We start from the raw sequence: 20,306 nt of genomic DNA on the forward strand, positions 1-20,306 counted from the left end.
TGAGATATGAGTCCCATTATGTTGTACATTCAGAGTAGCTCATATTGATTGCAGTAACTGTAGTAAATTGAATCTGCATTATTAAAGATATTATAATACTCTTAAGTGTATTTTATTAAAGACATATTAACATTAGGGGAAAGGATGAAATTTGAATTCATTTTAAGAACTTGAATAATCAGAGAACTATTTTAGTCTCATTAAGGAAATATGTTTTTATTTCATTTGCAAAAGTATTGCATAGTTGTAATAATCCAGACTAAAAATTTCATCGTACTAGTAACACCATTTGGCCAAAGATATTATAATGTTAAAATAATGTGGAGTTGGTTGGTGTTACTTTTCGGGATATAGTGAATTGTTTTTTTGAATCCCTGTGGACAGGTCCTTATTAAACAACAAAAAAATTAGCTATTGATAAAAAGAGCATTTTTTATGGAATTAAATTCCTGTGCATAGGAGTTAACTGATTATTAAAAGTTGCTTTTGTTGTTTATCTGTTTTTAGGTGATGAATCATAGGTTTCTTTAGTGTGTATTCCGTCAGGAAGCCTGGGGCAGATACTACCATAGAGTTGGTGTTCTAAGAAAAATCAATTTAAGTACCTACTTTATCTTGGCACTTTTTAAAAGTCAGATTTCTTAACATTTGCTCAGTGCCTGTTGTATACATTTCTAATTTAAAAGGTCACATTTGCTACTTTATTTTTCTAGTAGAACATTATAATCTGCTGTAAATTGGTAGTACTATATCAATTTTTTATTTTGCCTGGAATAGATATTAAATGTGTTATAAGAATTATATATTTTTTCATGTTTTTACTTTTTTAAAAGTGATCTTTATTAAGTGGCTTCTTTGTCATGTAATTTTAAAGTCATTTTAAGGCAAACCTTTCTGCAAGCTAAAAGAGAAGGGAAATGTAGGCTAAGAAGGTGAAAATAGCATTATTAATTTATTTGAAATTATAACTGTTTGCTACAACTTAGATTGTTCTGAAAGTTTATTACTAAAATTTAAAAATCAGATTGTTTAAACAAAAACAGCTATTCACTCAGCAGTCATGATAGAATTCAGAACTGTAGTCATTTTTTAACTGATCTCTATTTAACCCATGTAAACTTTCTTCTGACCAGCTGGCTACAAATTTTGGGGTTTCTTTCTAATTTGTCAGGGAATTAGTACATTAAAGCCTATTTATTCATTTTTTTATATATTATTATTTCATATGTATTTTTTTTAGCTTTTTCTTTAACTTATAGCCAACTCTTAGAGATCTAATCATTACTTTAGTGAGAATTTTATATTATCTTTTTTCCCCTAGAAGTGTTTCCTTCTGTATAGATTTAAGTATATATTTTTATTGTTGATAATGTTACAGATGTCTCCCATTTCCCCCCATTTATCAACCTCCTTTCAGCCTCTGCACACACTCCCAGGTCTTCACTACCCTGTTGCCCGTGTCCATGGGCTATGCATATAAGTATATAAGTTCTTTGGTTTATCTCTTCTCATTCCTCCATTCCCACATCAATGTATGTCAATTTGTTCCATGCCTCCATGCTTTGGGTCTTATATTGTTGGTCAATTCATTTTGTTCATTAGATCTACAAATAAGTGAGATCATGTGATATTTGTCTTTCTCAAACTGGCTTATTTCACTTAGCATAATATTCTCCAGGTCCATCCATGCTGTCCCAGAGGGTAAGAGATCCCTCTTTTTTACAGCTGCATAATATTTCATTGTGTAAATGTCCCACCGCATTTTTATCCACTCATCTACTGATGGGCACTTGGACTGTTTCCAAATCTTAGCTATTGTAAATTGTGCTGCTATGAACATAGGGGTGCATACATTCTTTCTTACTGGTGTTTTGGAATTTTTAGGCTATATTCCCAGAAATGGGATCGCTGGGACAAATGGCAGTTGCATATTTAATATTTTGAGGAAACTCCATACTGTTTTCCATAATGGCTGCACCAGTCTGCTTTCCAGCCAGCAGTGTACTAGGGTTCCCTTTTCTCCACATCCTTGCCAACACTTGTCATTTGTTAGTTTGTAATGCCCATCTTTGAATTGGATTGTTTGTCTTCTTTTTGTTGAGTTGTATGAATACTTTATATATTTTGGATATTAATTCCTTATCAGATGTATTATTGGCAAATATGTTCTCCCATTCAGTGGGTTCCCTTTTCATTTTGATAGTGCTTTCTTTTGCTGTTCAGAATCTTTTTATTTTGATGTAGTCCCATTTGTTTATTTTCTCCTTAGTTTTCCTTTGCCCTAGGACAGTGGTTCTCAACCTTCCTAATGCCGCAACCCTTTAATACAGTTCCTCGTGTTGTGGTGACCCCCAATTTCATTGTTACAAATTGAACATAATTAAAGCATAGTGATTAATCACAAAAACAATATGTAATATATATGTTTTCCAAAGGGGTCGCGACCCACAGGTTGAGAACCGCCGCCCTAGGAGATGTGTCGTCAGATATTATGCTACTTGAGATGTCTGAGATTTTACCACCTATGTTTTCTTCTAAGATTTTTATGGTTTCATGACTTACATTTAAGTCTTTTATCCATTTTGAGTTTATTCTTGGGTGTGGTGTAAGTTGGTGGTCTAGTTTCATCGTTTGCATGTGGCTGTCCAATTTTCCGAACACCATTTGTTGAAGAGACTACCTTTACTCCATTGTACGTTCTTGCCTCCTTTGTCAAATATTAATTGACCGTAATGGTGTGGGTCATTTTCTGAGGGGGTCTCTGTTCTGATCCATTGCTCTATATACCTGTTCTTGTGCCAGTACCGGGCTATTTTGTTTACAATGGCTTTGTAGTATAGTTTGATATCTGGTCTTGTGATCATTCCAACTTTGTTATTCTTTCTTAAGTTTGCTGCAGCTATTCAGGGTCCTTTATGGTTCCATATAAAGTTTTGGAATATTTGTTCTAGTTCTGTGAAGTATGCCATTGTTATTTTAATAGATTGAGTTGAATCTATAGATTGCTTTGGGTAGTATAAACATTTTGATGATGTTAATTCTTCCAATCCATGAACATGGTATATGTTTTCATTTGTTTGTATCTTCCTCTATTTCTTTATCCAGTGTCCTATAGTTTTCCAAGTACAGGTCTTTTACCTCCTTGTTTAAATTTATTCCTTGGTATCTTATTTTTGTTGTTGCAATGGTAAATGGGATTTTTTTTAAGTTTCTCTTTCTGAGGGTTCATTATTGGTGTATAAAAATGCCATTGTAGCCCTAACCAGTTTGGCTCAGTGGATAGAGCGTCGGCCTGCAGACTGAAAGGTTCCACATTCGATTCCGGTCAAGGGCATGTACCTTGGTTGCGGCCACATCCCCAGTAGGAGGTGTGCAGGAGGCAGCTGATTGATGTTTCTCTCTCATCAATGTTTCTAACTCTCTATCCCTCTCCCTTCTTCTCTGTAAAAAATCAATAAAATATATTAAAAAAATAAAAATGCCATTGTATCCTGCTACCTTGCCGAATTCATTTATTTATTTATTTTAATTTAAATTCTTTATTGTTTAAAGTATTACATGAATCTCCTTTTTCTCCCATTGACCTCTCCCTGGCCACTCCCACCTCCCAGCACATGCCCTTACCACCCTACTGTCTGTGTCCATTGGTTATGCTCATATGCATGCATACAAGTCTTTTGGTTGATCTCTTACCCCACCTCCCCTCCCCTGCCCTGTTAGTCACTTAATAGCAATCTTGGTTATCAGATTGACTGTTTAGGGTATCACAGTACTTGTGTTCAAGTAACCCTTATTTTATGTATTAACCCTCTGAACTGCAAGAGTACTGATGTATATTAGCAGTTTGATATGCCAGGGAGAAGTTATAAAATGCTTCATTGAAGTGAAAAGTATGTTTGTATAGGAAAAAAATATAGTATATGTAGGGTTTGATACTATATGCATTTTCAGGTATCTATTTGGGGACTTGGAATGTATCCCTGCAAATAAGGGGGGACAACTATATTGCAAAAAAATTAGAAAGCTAATTCTAATGTAGGGTGTGGACAAACAACCATTTAATAAGGAGATTAGTATGCGTGTGAAGCATGAACTACGAGAAATGTCTGTTAGTTAAGCCACAAGGTTTATGGTATTTTGTTATAGCATCCTAAGCTGACTAAGACATATCTCCTTTGGGAAAATGTCTATCAAGTTTTTTACCCATTTATAAATTGGATTGTTTTGTTGTTGACTTGTAGTTCTTTATATATTCTGAATATTGATCTCATTAGATATATGGTTTGCAGATATTTTCTTCTACTCTGTAGGTTACCTTTTCACTCTGTTGATTTTTCTTCTGTTGCATAGAAGTTTTTGTTTGATATAGTCCTATCTACTTATTTTTGCTTTTGTCACCTGTGCTTTGCTGTCTTATCCAAGAAATTACTGTCAAATCAATGTCATGAAGCTCTTCCCCTATGTTTTATTTTAGGAATTTTATAGTTTCAGGTCTTACATGTCTTTAATCCATTTTGAGTTAATTTTTGAATATGGTATAAGGTAAAGATTCTACTTCATTATTTTACACACGAATATCCAGCTTTTCCAACACCATTTGTTGAAGAGACTATCTTTTACCCATTGTGCAGCCTTTGTCACCTTTGTTCAAGACCAGTTGACATGATCAGTACATGAGGGTTTATTTCTGGGTTCTCTATTCTGTTTCATTGTTCTGAATATCTGTTTTTATGGCAGAACTGTACTCTTTTGATTGCTATAGTTTTGTAATATGTTTTGAGATGAGGAAGGATGAGACCTCCAGCTTAGTTTTCTTTCTCAAGATTATTTTGGCTATTCAGGGTCCTCTGAGAGTGAGTTTTAGGATTTTTTTTTCCTTTCTGTTTTTGCAAAAACAACAACAACAAAAAACCAAAGGAGGGGGAATGGAAAAAGATTTTATTGGGGAAAAATACCATTGGGGTTATAGTGGGGATTGCATTGAATCTGTAAATTGCTTTAGGTAGTATTGGACATTTTAACAAAATTAGACCTCTCAATCCATGAACACAGGATGTCTTTCTATTTGTATCTTCTTCAGTTTCATTCAGCAATGTTTCATAGTTTTCAGTGTATAAGTCTTTCATTTCCTTGGTTAAGTTTATTCCTAATATTCTATTCTTGTTTATGCTATTGTAAATGGATCATTTTCTTAATTTCCTTTTTGGATTATTTATTGTTAGTGTATAGAAAGCAAAACATTTTTATGTTGATTTTGTGTCATGTAACTGCTGAGCTCTTTATTAGTTCTTAAACGGATTTCTTTTGTTCTTTAGGGGTTTCTATATATACTAATAGATCATGTCATCTATAAATAGTAATTTTTCTTTTTCCTTTCCTGTTTGGATGCCTTTTATTTTCTTTCTTGCCTGGTAGCTCTGGTTAAGACTTCTAATACTGTGTTGAATAAAGTGGAAAGAGTGGACATCCTTGCCTTTTTCTTGACCTGGGAAGGCAAGCTTTCAGTTATTCACCTTTGAGTATGATGTTTATTGTGAGGTTTTTGTATATGGTCTTTATTGAGGTAATTTCTTTCTAGTTTAAGTGTTTTTATGAAAGGGTGTTGAATTTTTTCTAATTATTTTCTGCATCAGTTAAGATTAACAGACTCAAGGTCATGTGGTTATTGACCTTGAATCTGTTAATGTGCTTTACATCAATTTTTGTATGTTGAATCATCCTTGCATTCAAGGAATAAATCCCATTTGATCATTGCAATTGAACTTGCTGATCTACAACTTCCTGACTGGTTTCTGGTAGTCTTACCCAGTATAAAGGCTACTAATATATTTAGATCACATATTGTTGTAAAGTTAGTATTTCTGTAGGAGAGCAAGGTCTGGGGGTTCTTATTCTGCCATCTTGCTGATCCTGATGTAAGTTTTCTTGGGTGACTTTATTAAGTAGACACAATTGATTAAATCATTGGCCGCTTAAACTTAATATCCAGGCCCTTTCCTTCCCATAAGGGTGAGCTGATATGTAACTCAAAGCTCCAACACTCTCATTACATTGTTGGTCTTTCCGGCCTGATGAGCACCCAACTGAATCACCTTTGTATTAGGAACCCATCTGCGTCACCTCATTAGCATAAACTCTCAGATGCAGTGGAGGGTTCAAAGGCTGCTTCTCAGACACTGGGGACAAAGGCCAGCCAATTTTTATTTTACACATGTATATTGAAATCTAATAACATATTATAAAATTTAAAAGGCACAAAAAATGTACAGAAAATAAAAATTTTTCATACAGTTTTTCTCCTTGGAGGCTGGTACTTTTTTCTCTAAATCATTTCCCCCCCTACATAATCATTAAATCTCTTAAAATGTAATGGATATTTTTTTTTCCCCTTTGGCTATTGACTTATTTTGAGGATTTGACGGACTGCTTTGTTTTCTAAATAGTAATGACTAAAATACTATTCCTCTCCTTTACATTATACCTTGAAATGAGTTTGTTACTGAAATACTGGGTGCTGGGATAGAAAAGTGAAATTAGTTTCTCTTTTTTTTTCTCTTTCTTTTTATCAAAGCAATACTTTTTTCTGGATTAAGAATAATAATATGTTCATGCCTTGGCAATTAGAGCATCACCTCACCATCATCTCCCGCCTCCACACCGAAGGGCCACCAGTTCGATTCCTGGTCAAGGACACGTACCTACGTTGCATATTCAATCCCCAGCCCCATTCAGAGCACATGTAGGAGGCAACCAGCCGATGTGTCTCTCTCACATTGATGTATATCTGTCTGTCTCTGTCTCTCTCTCTCTCTCTCTCTCTCTCTCTTTTTCTTTTTCTCCCACCCAACTCCCTCCCTTCTACTCTTTCTAAAAAAATACCAATGGAAAAAATATCCTCCAGTGAGGATTAACAACAAAAAAAATAGTATGTTCATCAATGCAATTCCTGTCAAGATATCAATGGCATAGTTTATAGAACTAGAAAAAATATTCCAAAAATTTATATGGAACCACAAAAGACCCCAAATAGCCACAACAATCTTTTTTTAAAAAATATATTTTTATTGATTTCAGAGAGGAAGGAAGAGGGAGAGAGAATCATTGATCAGCTGCCTCCTACAAGTCCCCCACTGGGGATTGAGCCCACAACACGGGCACATGCCCTTGACTGGAATTGAACCCCGGACCCTTCAGTTCGCAGGCTGGCGCTCTATCCATGAGCCAAACTGGCCAGGGCCACAGTAATCTTGAGAAAGAAGAACAAAGTTGGAAAAATCATGCTATCTGATATTAAACTATACTATAAGGCCATAGTAATCAAACATCATGGCATAACAATAGACATATAGGTCAATGGAACAAAGGAGGCAAAAAATACACTGAAATAATAGTCTATTCAATACATGGTACTGGAAAAATTGGACATGCAAAAAAATGAAACTAGACCACCTTACACCATACATAAGAATAAAATTGATTAAAGACTAGCCTGGCTGGTATGACTCAGTAATTGAACATCGACCCATAAACCAAGAAGTCATCAGTTCAATTCCTGGTCAGGACATACGCCCAGGTTGCGGGCTTGGTCCCCAGTGGTGCATGTGCAGGAGGTGGCCAATTGATTTTTCTCTCTCATCAATGTTTCTATCTCCCTATCTTTCTCCCTTCCTCTCTCTCTAAAAGGTCAATAAAAACATATTTTTAAATGGATGTTAGACATGAAACCAGAAAAAATCCTGGAAGAAAACATAGGCAGTAAAATCTCAGACATTTCTCATAGCAATATGTTTTTCTGATATATCTTGTCAGGTAAGGGAAACAAAAAAATAAATAAATAAACAAATGGGACTACATCAAACAAAAGATTTTGTACAGCAAAGGAAACCATCAACAAAATGAAAAGACAACCCACTGAATGGTAGAACATATTTGCCAGTGATATATCTCATAAGGGATTAATATCTAAAATTTATAAAGAACTTATAAAACTCTACATCAAAAAAACCCCCCCAAACAATCCAATTAAAAAATGGGCAGAGGTCCTGAATAAATACTTCTCCAAAGAGGACATACAGATGTCCAATAGACATATGAAAAGACGCTCAGTGTCATTAATCAGAGAAATGAAAACCACAAGGTATAACCTCACACTTGTCAGAATGGCTATCAATAAATCCACAAACAAGTGTGGCGAAGATGTGGAGAAAAGGGAACCCTTGTGCATTGTTGTTGGGAATGTAGATTGGTGCAGCCACTGTAGAAAGCAGTTTGGAGTTGCCTCAGAAAATTTTAAATGGAACTGCCTTGTGACCCACAAGTCATTTCTGGGAAACATTTGCACCCCTATGTTCACTGGAGTGTTATTTACAACTAGAGGCCTGGTGCATGAAATTTGTGCACTTGGAGGAGGGGCGTCCTCTCGCAGTCCAGGAGCCCTCGGGGGATGTCCCATGGGGAGCGGGTCTAAGCCGTCAGTCAGACATCGTTAGCACTGCTGTGGAGGCGGGACAGGCTCGTGCCTCCGCCGCTGCGCTTGCCAGCCGTGAGCCCAGCTTTTGGCTGAGCGGCGCTCCCCCTGTGGAAGCGCACTGACCACCAGGGGGCAGCTCCTGCATTGAGCGTCTGCCCCCTGGTAGTCAGAGTGCATCATAGTGACCAGTCGTTCACTGTTTGGTTGATTTGCATATTAGCCTTTTATTACATACTAGAGGCCCGGTGCACAAAAATTTGTGCACTTGGGGAGCGGGGAGTCCCTCAGCCCAGCCTGTGCCCTCTTGCAGTCTGGGACCCCTCGGGGGATGACCACTTGCTGGCTTAGGCCTGCTCCCCGGGGGATTGGGCCTAAGATGGCAATCAGACATCCCTCTGGCAGCCCGGCAGCCCTCGGGGGATGTCCACTTGTCAGCGGGGAGCAGACCTAAGCTGCAGTCAGACATCCTTAGTGCTGCTGAGGAGGCAGGAGAGGCTCCCACCACCACCACTGTACTGGCAGCCATCAGCCTGGCTTGTGGCTGAACAGAGTTCCTCCCATGTGGGAGCTCCCTGACCACCAGAGGGTAGCTACTGCATTGAGTGTCTGCCCCCTGGTGGTCAGTGTGTGTCATAGTGACCAGTCATTCCCAGTCTTTCTGCTGTTAAGGGCAGTTTGCATATTACCCTTTTACTATATAGGATAGAGGCCTGGTGCATGGGTGGGGGCCGGCTGGTTTGCCCTGAAGGGTGTCCCGGATCAGGGTGGGGGTCCCGCTTGGGTGCCTGGCCAGCCTCGGTGGGGCCTGATGGCTGTTTGCAGCTGGTCACACCCCCTTCAGGGTGGGGGTCCCCACTGGGGTTCCTGGCCAGCCTGGATGAGGGGCTGATGGCTGTTTTCAGGCTGGCCACACCCCCTTTAGAGTGGGGGTCCCCACTGGGGTGCCTGGCAAGTCTGGGTGAGGGGCTGAGGGCCGTTTACAGGCTGGTGGGTGACTGAAGCTCCCAGCCTCTCCTTTTTTTCTTTGTTTTATTCTGGGATTTATTTACCTTCTATAATTGAAACATTGTTGCCGTCACTGGCGCTCCCAGCTGTGAGTCCGTGGCCGGCTGAAAGGTATCTGGGGTTTATTTACCTTCTATAATTGAAACATTGTTGCTTTCGGGCTCAGAGCCAGGCCGCGGCAGGCAGGGAACCTTGGCTTCCTCCATCACTGGAGCAAGCAAGCCTCATGTTCGCTTCAGCTGCGTGGCTGCCGGCCGCCATCTTTGTTGGCAGTTAATTTGCATATCGCCCTGATTAGCCAATGGGAAGCGTAGCGGAGGTACGGTTAATTACCCTTTTTGTCTTTTATTAGATAGGACTAGAGGCCTGATGCACGAAATTCGTGCAAGGGTCTCGGTGCCTGCCATGGCGGCCGGAGGCCTCTGCTGCCTCTGCCTCGGCCCCTGCCACTGTGGCTTTGTCCAGAAGGACTTCTGGTCTAATTAGCATATTACACTTTTATTATTATAGACTAGAGGCCCGGTGCACAAAATTCGTGCACGGGGGGGGGGGGGGGGGCGGGTCCCCTCAGCCCAGCCTGCACCCTCTCCAATCTGGGACCCCTCAGGGGATGTCCAATTGCCATTTTAGGCCCGATCCGGCAATCGGACATCCCTCTCACAATCCAGGACCACTGGCTCCTAACCGCTCACCTGCCTGCGTGCCTGATCACCCCTAACTGCCCCCCTGCCGGCCTTACTACCCCTAACTGCCTACTACTGGCCTGATCGCCCCTAACTGCCCCCCCTGCCAGCCTGGTTGCCCCTCACTGCCCCCCCGCCAGCCAGGTCACCCACGTAGTCTGCTCTTCGGTCGTTTGGTCACCCCTCACTGCCCCACTAGCCGGCCTGGTCGCCCCACACAGCCTGGTGTTCGGTTGTTATGTGATGGTGTCCCAACCAATTTGCATATTGCCCTTTTATTAGTATAAATAGCCAAGATTTGGAAGCAGCTCAAGTGTCCATCAGTAGATGAGTGTATAAAAAAGCTGTAGTACATTTATACAATGGAATACTACTCTACCATAAAAAAGAAGGAAATCTTATCTTTTGTGAGCATGATGGACCTGAGAGCATTATGCTAAGTGAAATAAGCCAGTGAGAGAAAGAAAAGTACCATATTTCACTCATATGTGGAATCTAATAAACAAAATAGAAATAGACTTATAGAGAATAGACTGACATCTGTCAGAAAGGAGGGATGTTGTGGGGCTGGGTGAAAAAGGTAAAGTGATTAAGAAAAAAAAATTAAATAAAACCCCGAACTCATAGACAACAGTATGGTGAATACCAGAGGGAAAGGGGGGTGGGAGTAGGTAAAAAAGGGAGGAATAAATGTCTATGGAAGGAGACGTGACTTGGGGTGGTGAACACACAATATAATGTACAGATCGTGCATTATAGAATTGTACACCTGAAACCTAGATAATTTTATTAACTAATGTCACCCCAATAAATTCAGTTAAAAAATAAAGTTCAGGTACTGAGAGCCATTACTCTCTGTATGGGCGGATGAGTGAAAGATTATATATGAATAAAATAAATAAAAAGGATAATAAGAAAATTTAGGCTAGGAAAAAAAAGGAATCCCACTGGATACTCATAAGTAAATGGAACTGAAGGGACCACATACTTCATTTCTTTTCTCTTTATGATTCAATCATCTCCTCCTGTTTAGACTATAGCTGGTTGAAACTAATATGAGACCAAAATAGGTTAGATGATTAACACTAATAGAGGCCATAGGGAAATATTAACTATCTCAGCCAGGTTTTCCCATGATGCACAACCTGACCAATTATATAGCTTTGTTTCTGTCCAAAAGCACATCCCCTCTCTGTTCATTCCTATTCTGGTCAGAAACACAGAACAAACATTGGTCACTACAAAAAAAAAAAAGGAATAATATGTTCATTGTAAACAAAATTTGGGTGGAGGGGGCATAGCTGGTGTGGCTCAGTTGGTTAAGCTCCAGGAGTTCGAAGTTCAATTCTTAGGTCAGAGCACATGCCCAGGTTGCAGGTTGCAGGCTTAATCCCCAGTAGGTAGCATGCAGGAGGCAACGATCATGTTTTTCTCCCCCTCTCCCTTCCTCTCTCTGAAATCAATAAAAAATATTTTTTAAAAATTGTTGGGGGTGGGAATAGTGACATATGAAGTAACAAAAGTATTATCATTTATTGTTTTATTTGCCATGTTTTTTCTATTTATATGAATAGTGAGTGTGTGCACATTTAAACACACTTAATGTTAAAAAATATACCTGAGAATAACCTTTAGTAACATCCTTTAACCATTTCCTTGTTTTTGCATAATAATACTATTCCTAGTTTTGTGCATAAATTAGCGAATCTATTAGATAATTTTGCCTTAAGTTTTTTTTCTTGATTGATTTTAAAAGACTTAAAATTTGATTAATTAATATTTATATCTTCTTATATTGTTAATGATAGTAGCCTGAGATATTCTTTAAGGTAGGTAGCTTTCTGTTTTACTGACTTATAAGCCTGGAGCTTATAAAATCTGAAACTTTAGTTTATTAGATTTGTTCATTATGATTTTTCAGAAAATGCATAGGTTCTATTTCACATATACATGTTTATATTAACTTGTTATAAATTTTGTATATATTTTTAACCTTTTTCCCTCACAGAGAACTATTTTCTTTCTCTTCCTTTTCACTTCTTTTCTATAATTACAGTTGAACATTTATTATAAGGGGCATTGTGCAGGAGATACTAGGATAAACTCTCACGAAATTTAAAAATAGGAATGGGGAGTGATAGATGCATAAGTCTCATAGTGTGCACATAGAGGTTTTAAAATTTTATTGACCGGTCCAAATAAAATCTAGATGTTTTAGCTGTTTCCTCTCCTCCTAGGGTCCTGTATTAATAGGAAGTTCTCAAGGTGGTGTCAACATTGAAGATGTTGCTGCAGAGACTCCTGAAGCCATAGTTAAAGAACCTATTGATATTGTAGAAGGCATCAAAAAGGAACAAGCTGTCCGGGTATGTTGCATTCCAAAAAATTTCTAGCTTTTGATTAGGTAATTATAATACTTGAAGAAAGAGAATCAATTTTGTACAAGTGAAATGATTGACAAAATTTTTTTTAATGTTTTAAGTGTCAAGGCATGTTAATATCTTGTTTGAAATGGAAACTTAAAGAAGTATCTACAATATTTTTCTTTATATGCTCCATAAATATTTCAATATGTATCTTTAAAAGATAATTGCCATAACTAGTAGAACTAAGAGTAATTCCTTAAATCATTACTTATCCTGTCATTCAAATTCCCTAATTATCTCTCTTTTTTTTTTTTTTCCACTTTGAGTGGGGATCCATATAAGGTCCTTCATTGGTATTGGTTAATGTTTCATAGGTTCTTATCTAATTTATAGGTTTCTTTTCCCTCACTCTCTCCATCTTTTTTCTTTCTTTTGTTGAATAAACTAGTCTGGATATTATATCCCTATGGTGGCCTTTAACTGTTCCTCTCTCCCTTTTTCCCCCCTGAAAATTGGAATGGTAGGGGTACTATCTTATATAAACCAAATAAATCGGTGGTTTTACTTTTATGGATGCTTTTAAGAATCTGATGAAAGTTATAGACTTTCTCTGTGTACACACATACATGATAATTCTGTTTACAATTTCACTAGTTTTCTGTACTGTTCTTGTGTGCTTCTTCCACCTGCCTTATGATGATTTTGGGTAAAAATTTTTTAACCATTTACTAATAGCTGCTACTTCAGTGATTAATGTTTGACTTCAGATGATTCGTGCTTATTTAAATAATTAACAAGGTTTTTTATTTATAATAATTTAATGTTGATTGGATATATGTGGCATTCCTGTAATAAAGAGACAAATTGCTTTCAGCTTGCACAGAAGATGGGATTTCCACCTAATGTTGTGGATTCTGCAGCAGAAAACATGGTCAAGCTTTACAACCTTTTTCTGAAATATGATGCAACCATGGTAGAAATAAATCCTATGGTAGAGGATTCAGATGGAGCTGGTAAAGTATCTTCTTTTATCAAACATTGATTACATATTTATCCACCTAGTGTGTGCTTTACTAAGGAAGTTGAAGTCATAAGGAAGTGAACTCATTCCTGTATAGAAGCTTATTTTATAATATTTATTTATTTATCCTCACCTGAGGTTATTTTTTTCATTGATTTCTAGAGAGTGGAAGGGAGAGAGGGAGAGCGAGAAACATTGATGTGAAAGAGACACATCAGTTGGTTGCCTCCCACATGAGCCCTTACCAGAGCTGGTGAATCTGCAACTGGGGTACACACCCTTGACTGGGAATCGAACCCATGACCCTTTGGTCTGTGGGCCGATGCCCTAACCAATGAGCCAAACAGGCCAGGGCAGTTTTATAATAAGTAGAATCAATGTAAACAAATATTATAGAGGCCCATTACATCAAACACCTTAAATATATATTTAGGTACACACAGAGGGCTTAAAACTTCATTGTCCAATATGGTGGCTACCAGTATATTTGAGGATAAAATTAATTAAAATGATATAAAAATTAAAATATTTTCTCAGTCACACTATTCACATTTCAAGTGCTCAGTATAGCCACATTGGTTACCATAATAGCACACATACAGAACATTTCTATCATTTCACAGAGTTCTTTGGGCAGTGCTGTTTGGAGTATACAGTGTAGTAGTAAATAAGTAGTTGTAGCTCTGGGGAATTAACCATCTTAATCTTCACAATTTTAGACTTTAGAGACATCATAGATCTTTATTTTTAGCTACTAGAGAAGCAAGATTAGCTTGTCACTTTGACGCTCTTCTTTTACATATGTTTAAAAGGCAAATCAGATTCTGAATTATCATGCCTTCCATGTATAGTTGTTTTTGTCACTATTTTATATTGAGTGCTTCTGTTGCTATGATTTATTTGATTTTGTTTTAGGTCTCTTTGGACATTTCCAGTCTTAAGCATTTGTAGGTTATATTTCATCTTTATACTTCTAATTAGCTATATTCGTTATGACAGAAATCAAGTTTTTTGGTTAGTCATTTATATGGCTGTATAAAGAAGAATGAGTAAATTCTCTTATGATAGTAGAGGTGGTTTGTAATTAAATTTTTAAGGTGAAGGCTGAAGCACATTTTTAAAATGGCATGTTCAGTGAAGGAGAATTACCTGTATAAAACAGATATTTCTTGAATTGTTTTCTTCATTATATTAATTAATGATGTTGAAAGCAAGACTCTTGAATTGTTTCTAGTTGTGAAATTCTACAGCCATATTCGGTTGCTAAGGGAATGTCTTTGTTCTCTTAATTTAGTAACTTTTTTTCTTTGTATTCAATTTTTCTTTTCTTCGTATACATTTTTATGTTTCTAAGCAGTTTTTTCCCCCTAAAGGCCCTGAATATGTATTATAGAAAATTTTCAAAGTGCTAGGAAATATAGGTTAGAAAAAAAACTCATTACCCAGCACCCTTTTAATATTTTACATAGATTATTATAATCTTTTTTGTAACTGGAATCATAGTCTATTCAAATTATATATTTCCCTTTTAAACTTAAAAGTATATAATAGCCATTTTCTTCATGTAAAATATTTTTCGAAGATAGAGTTTTTAAGGGCCTGTATTATATCCTAGCTAATAAAAGGGTAATATGCAAATTAACTGTCACTCCCTCACAAAGATGGCAGTGCCTAGTCCTCCCAGTTCCGCCGGAGTCCCCCAGTCCCTGGGGGAAAGGGGGGGCATGGCCACTGAGAGCGGGCAGTGTGAGCGGCCAGGCGGAATGCTTGCTTTGAGGCTCTGCCCAAGCCATGGCAGAGGCTTGAGCAGAGCTGAGGGGCCCTGCCCAAGCCTTGGTGGAGGCTTGAGCAGGCCCGGAGCAGCGTCAGGGGGGCCTTGCCCAAGCCGCAGCAGAGGCTTCAGCAGGCCCAGAGTGGAGCTGGGGGGCCCCAGCCCAAGCCGTGGCGGAGGCTTGAGCAGGGCCAGAGCAGAGCTGGGGGGGCCCTGCTCAAGCCGTGGCAGAGGCTTGAACAGGCCTGGAAACGGGGGTGCCAGCCGTGGCTTGCCAGCAGTCCCGCCTCTGCGTGTGAGCTGCAGAGGAAATACCTTTTCTGACTGCTCATTGGCTAAGCTCCCTGTATGCCACTGGCAGTGTTCTTGGTAACTTGGGTAATAAGAATCCAAGAAGGTGGGAGGGAAACCAAGATGGCGGCATAGGTAAACACCGGAAATTGCTGCCTCCCACGACAACTTCACAAATAAAACAAAAAGACAAAACGGACATCATCCAGAACTACAGGAAGGCTGGCTGAGTAGAAATTCTACAACTAGAAGGAAAGAGAAAAGCACACTGAGACTCAGAGGAGCTGCGGAAGGAAAGTGCATAGGTACAGATGCTCGAGCGCGCGCGGGAAGGGGCTGGCACCTGAGGATGTGGCTGTCTTTTTGAATCGGGAGGGAGTCACAAAGCCTCGACTGCTCTGAACTCCGGTTCCGGGAAGTCTCTGGGGACCCAGGACTCATACGGGGAGAAACTGGACTGTCTGGTAGCAGGCAGAACTCGGAACTTGAGGGCGGCTTCCCCTCCGAGGTGCTTGCAGCAATTACCGGGACACTGAGACGCGGGCCCCTTAGGGCAGGGCTGAGGATCAGCCATAGCTGCTTGCTCCGCCCTGTTGATTCCTTGAGCCCCCGCCCCACTCAGGCTTCGGCAGAGGCTTTTGCATATGAATGCCCTGGCCCTTTGCAATCTGAAAATTACCTAACAAATTGCAGCTGGGCCAGACAGACCCAGAACATCCAAGAGAAGGCCCAAGGCCCCACAGCAGCTTGCATTGCTTCACAGCTGGGCCTCATCTGGGCACCTCCAAACCCCCAAAAAGGAAGGGGAATCTGCAGATCTCTTCGTAGCTCCTGCTGGGTAGCCTCAGGCAGAGGCTAAATTAGCACCTCCTTAGAGATCCAAGAGCCAGTGTACCCAGTGGTCAGAGTGGGACCATCCAGATTACAACTTCTCAGATCCATAAGGGACACACTCTGGGGGCAGACCCAGTGAGCACCAAAGCCCCACTGAAGCAAGTCTTGCCCTAGAAGGGTGTCTCCAGCACAGAAGTTCTCCCACTGCAGACACAGCTGATTCTCACAGCCAGTTGGCCTGGAGGTCAATTCCTCCCAGTGATACCTACAACAATCAAGGCTTAACTACAGCAAGACTGTGCACAAAGCCCACAAAGGGGTGCACCAAGAGTGTCCACCTCAGGTAATTGGGGAGACTGAGCCACTGGGCCTTATAGGACACCTAGCACAGAAAGCCACTCTATCAACACAGGGAAGCAGCCAAAATGCGGAGACAAAGAAACAGGTCACAAATGACAGAAATGGAGGAAAGCAAACTACAATTTAGACTTCAAAACCACACTTATAAGGTTTTTCAAGAATTTTCTGGAAACCGCCGATAAACTTAGTGAGACCCTCAAGAAATCTAGTGAGACCCTAGAGGATATGAAAAAGGACCAACTAGAAATTAAGCATACACTGACTGAAATAAAGAATATTACACAGAGTTCCAACAGCAGACTAGAGGATCGCAAGAATCAAGTCAAAGACTTGAAATATGAAGAAGCAAAAAACACCCAACCAGAAAAGCAAAAAGGAAAAAGAATCCAAAAATATGAAGATAGTGTAAGGAGCCTCTGGGACAACTTCAAGCGTACCAACATCCGAATTATGGGGGTGCCAGAAGAAGAGAGAGAGCAAGATATTGAAAACCTATTAGAAGAAATAATGACAGAAAACTTCCCCTACCTGGTGAAAGAAACAGACTTACAAGTCCAGAAAGCGCAGAGAACCCCAAACAAAAGGAATCCAAAGAGGACCACACCAAGACACATCATAATTAAAATGCCAAGAGCAAAAGACAAAGAGAGAATCTTACAAGCAGCAAGAGAAAAAAAGTCAGTTACCTACAAGGGAGTACCCATACGAATGTCAGCTGATTTCTCAACAGAAACTATGCAGGTCAGAAGGGAGTGGCAAGATGTTCGTTTTGTCTTTAAGTTGTATTTTTGAAGTGGTTGTGCGAGGCAGCAATTTCCAGTGTTTACCTATGCCACCGTCTTGGTTTCTCTCAAGAATTTTTCATTTTTGTTGGGCATGTTTTCCTCAGTAGACAGAATTTTCTGTTGATATCCTTTGCTACCTGTTTCCTATAGCTACTATAACAAATTGCTACAAACTAGGTGGCATAAAATAGCAGTCTCTCACAGTTTTGGAGACCAGAAGTCCAAAATCTATATCACATCAATTCAAGGTGTCAGCAGTTGTCTGCTCCTTCCAGAGCCTCCAGGGAAGAGTCCAGTCCTTGCCTTTTCTTGATGTCGTTTCTTGATTGTGGCCACCTCATTCCCGTCTCTGCCTCTGTGGTCACATTGGCTCTCCTCTCTGTGTGCATCTAATTTCCCTCTGCCTCTCTCATAAAAACACTTGTGATGTAATTTATGGCCCACCCAGGTAACTCAGGATAATCTCCTCTTTTCACGATCCTTATTTTAATACATCTGTAAACATTTTACCATAATAAGGCAGTGATTTTCAAACTTTTTCATCTCATGGCACATATAAACTAATTACTAAAATTCTGCAGTACACCAAAAAATATATATATATTTTGCTGATCTGACAAAAAATAAAAAAGGGTATAATTTTGATTCATTCACTCCAGACAGCTGTTGTGTTTGCTACTGTCATTTTTTTACTTGACAATCTAAGGGAAGAGAGGCCGGCCAGTCCCCCTGACTAAATAGTCAGGTATACATGTTTTAAAAATTCTTGCTGCACACTAGTGTGCTCTTGGAGCACATTGGTTGAAAATTGCTGATATAGCCCTAGCTGGTTTGGCTGAGTGGATAGAGCATCGACCTGCAGACTGACGGGTCCCGGGTTAGATTCCAGTCAAGGGCACATGCCCGGCTTGTGGGCTCGATCCCCAGTAGGAGACATGCAGGAGGCAGCTGATCAGTGATTCTCTCTCCTCATTGATGTTTCTGTCTCTCTCCCCCCTCCCTTCCTCTCTGAAATCAATAAAAATATTTTTAAAAAAAGAAAAGAAAGAAAATTGCTGATATAGGATAACATTCACAGATTCTATGTATTAGGATGTGTTATCTTTGGGTGTCCAATGTTCAGCCTACTAAAGTACCCCAAGGAAACATGGATAGATTTTCTTATTAATTTGATGAGGTTTTTGTTTATTTTTTAAAAATTTATTTACCTGGGTCAAAACTTAGAACAATAGGCCAATATATTTCTCCCAATTTCACTCATTTATCCTGAAATTTTGTTTTCTCTCCATCCTTATCTAGTCCTGTTCCTCTCTCCTCATTTTTTAGTTTCTTGTGTGTTTTCCCCACTGTTTTGTGGTTTTGTTTTGTTATTTGCAAATAAAAACAAATATGAAAGTAGGTCTTAACTCCCCCTTTACAGAAAAGATTGCGTACTCTATATACATTTCATATTTTTCTTATTTACCTAATAATACATTCTGGTGGTGTTCCCATGTGTTTATACTCTTTATATATTAAAGATGCTAAACTCTTAACTGGCATTTGTTATTAATATTTCCCCAAGTTTGTCTATTGATCAATTTGGTTTGCTTTTTTGGACATACTAAAGCTTTTTGTTTTTCATCTAGTCAGGTCTTATTTTAACTTCCATTGCTTCTATGCTGAGAGATTTTTTTTTCCTCTAAGAAAAAATAAGATTATTTTCTTTATGTGGGTATTATATTTTTTCATAGATTTGTTTGGATAAGTATATTTTTGGTTGCTATTTTGAATGGGAATTCTTCTGCAGTTATATAAAATCAGTAGATATTTATCTGTAGTGTGTTCTGGTTTTTATTATTTTGTTTTTTGATTTTCAGTCTTTGCTTAATCAAGATTTTACTTTAGCTTTAATTCTTTTTTTTCCAAATTGCCAGTTTTCCTAAATTCATTAAATATAATATCCTTCCTTACTGATTTTTATACTCCTTCTTACCATATTCATATGTCTGATTCCATAGATCTGTTTGTTTTTATTTCAATAATTGTAAGTTTTAAGAATGAAAAAGTCTTCCCTCATATACTTATTTAAAAATGCCTTTTTTAAAGAGGCAGCTCTTACTTGTTTTTTTAGATTTGTATTACTGAATTCTTTGTAAGTCCAAGATCTTTTAAGAATGCAGTGAAGGCCCTAACCGGTTTGGCTCAGTAGATAGAGCATGGCCTGCAGACTGAAGGGTCCCAGGTTCGATTCCAGTCAAGGGCATGTACCTTGGTTGCGGGCACATCCCTATTAGGGGTTGTGCAGGAGGCAGCCGATCGATGTTTCTCTGTCATTGATGTTTCTAACTCTCTATCCCTCTCCCTTCCTCTCTGTAAAAAATCAATAAAATATGTATTAAAAAATAAAAAAAAAACAATGCAGTGAAGGATAGCACAGCCTGCCTGGAGGCACCTGGAAGAGTCTGTGGGTTGCTTTGGAGCTCCTGCAGCCTATTTGTCTAGCTAAAGTTTTGATCAGTTTTCTTATACTTTCTCTTAAACTTTTTAAAAAATCATATTTTTATTAATTTCAGAGAGAAAGAGAGAGGGAGAGAGAGATAGAAACATCAATGATGAGAGAGAATCATTGATTGGTTGCCTCCTGCACGCCCCCCACGGGATCGACCCGAAATCTGGGCAAATGTCCTAGGCCGGAATCTAACCCGGACCCTTCAGTCTGCAGGCCAGTGCTTTATCCA

The 20,306-nt window shown here is 39.0% G+C and overlaps 1 protein-coding gene across 1 annotated transcript in view; it reads left to right on the plus strand.

Moving 5' to 3' along the window:
• The window catches only part of SUCLA2 (succinate-CoA ligase ADP-forming subunit beta), a 65,402-nt gene that overhangs the window by 13,043 nt on the left and 32,053 nt on the right, over positions 1–20,306 (plus strand). Inside the window, exons 5-6 of the mRNA XM_070409139.1 lie at positions 12,396–12,524; positions 13,399–13,537. Of these exons, the coding sequence (XP_070265240.1) occupies positions 12,396–12,524; positions 13,399–13,537 (268 nt within the window). The remainder of the gene's footprint in view (positions 1–12,395; positions 12,525–13,398; positions 13,538–20,306) is intronic.

Source organism: Myotis yumanensis, unplaced genomic scaffold, assembly GCF_028538775.1.
Source record: "Myotis yumanensis isolate MYYU_CA2020_CCGP unplaced genomic scaffold, mMyoYum1.0.hap1 SCAF_3, whole genome shotgun sequence".
Lineage (NCBI taxonomy): Eukaryota > Metazoa > Chordata > Mammalia > Chiroptera > Vespertilionidae > Myotis > Myotis yumanensis.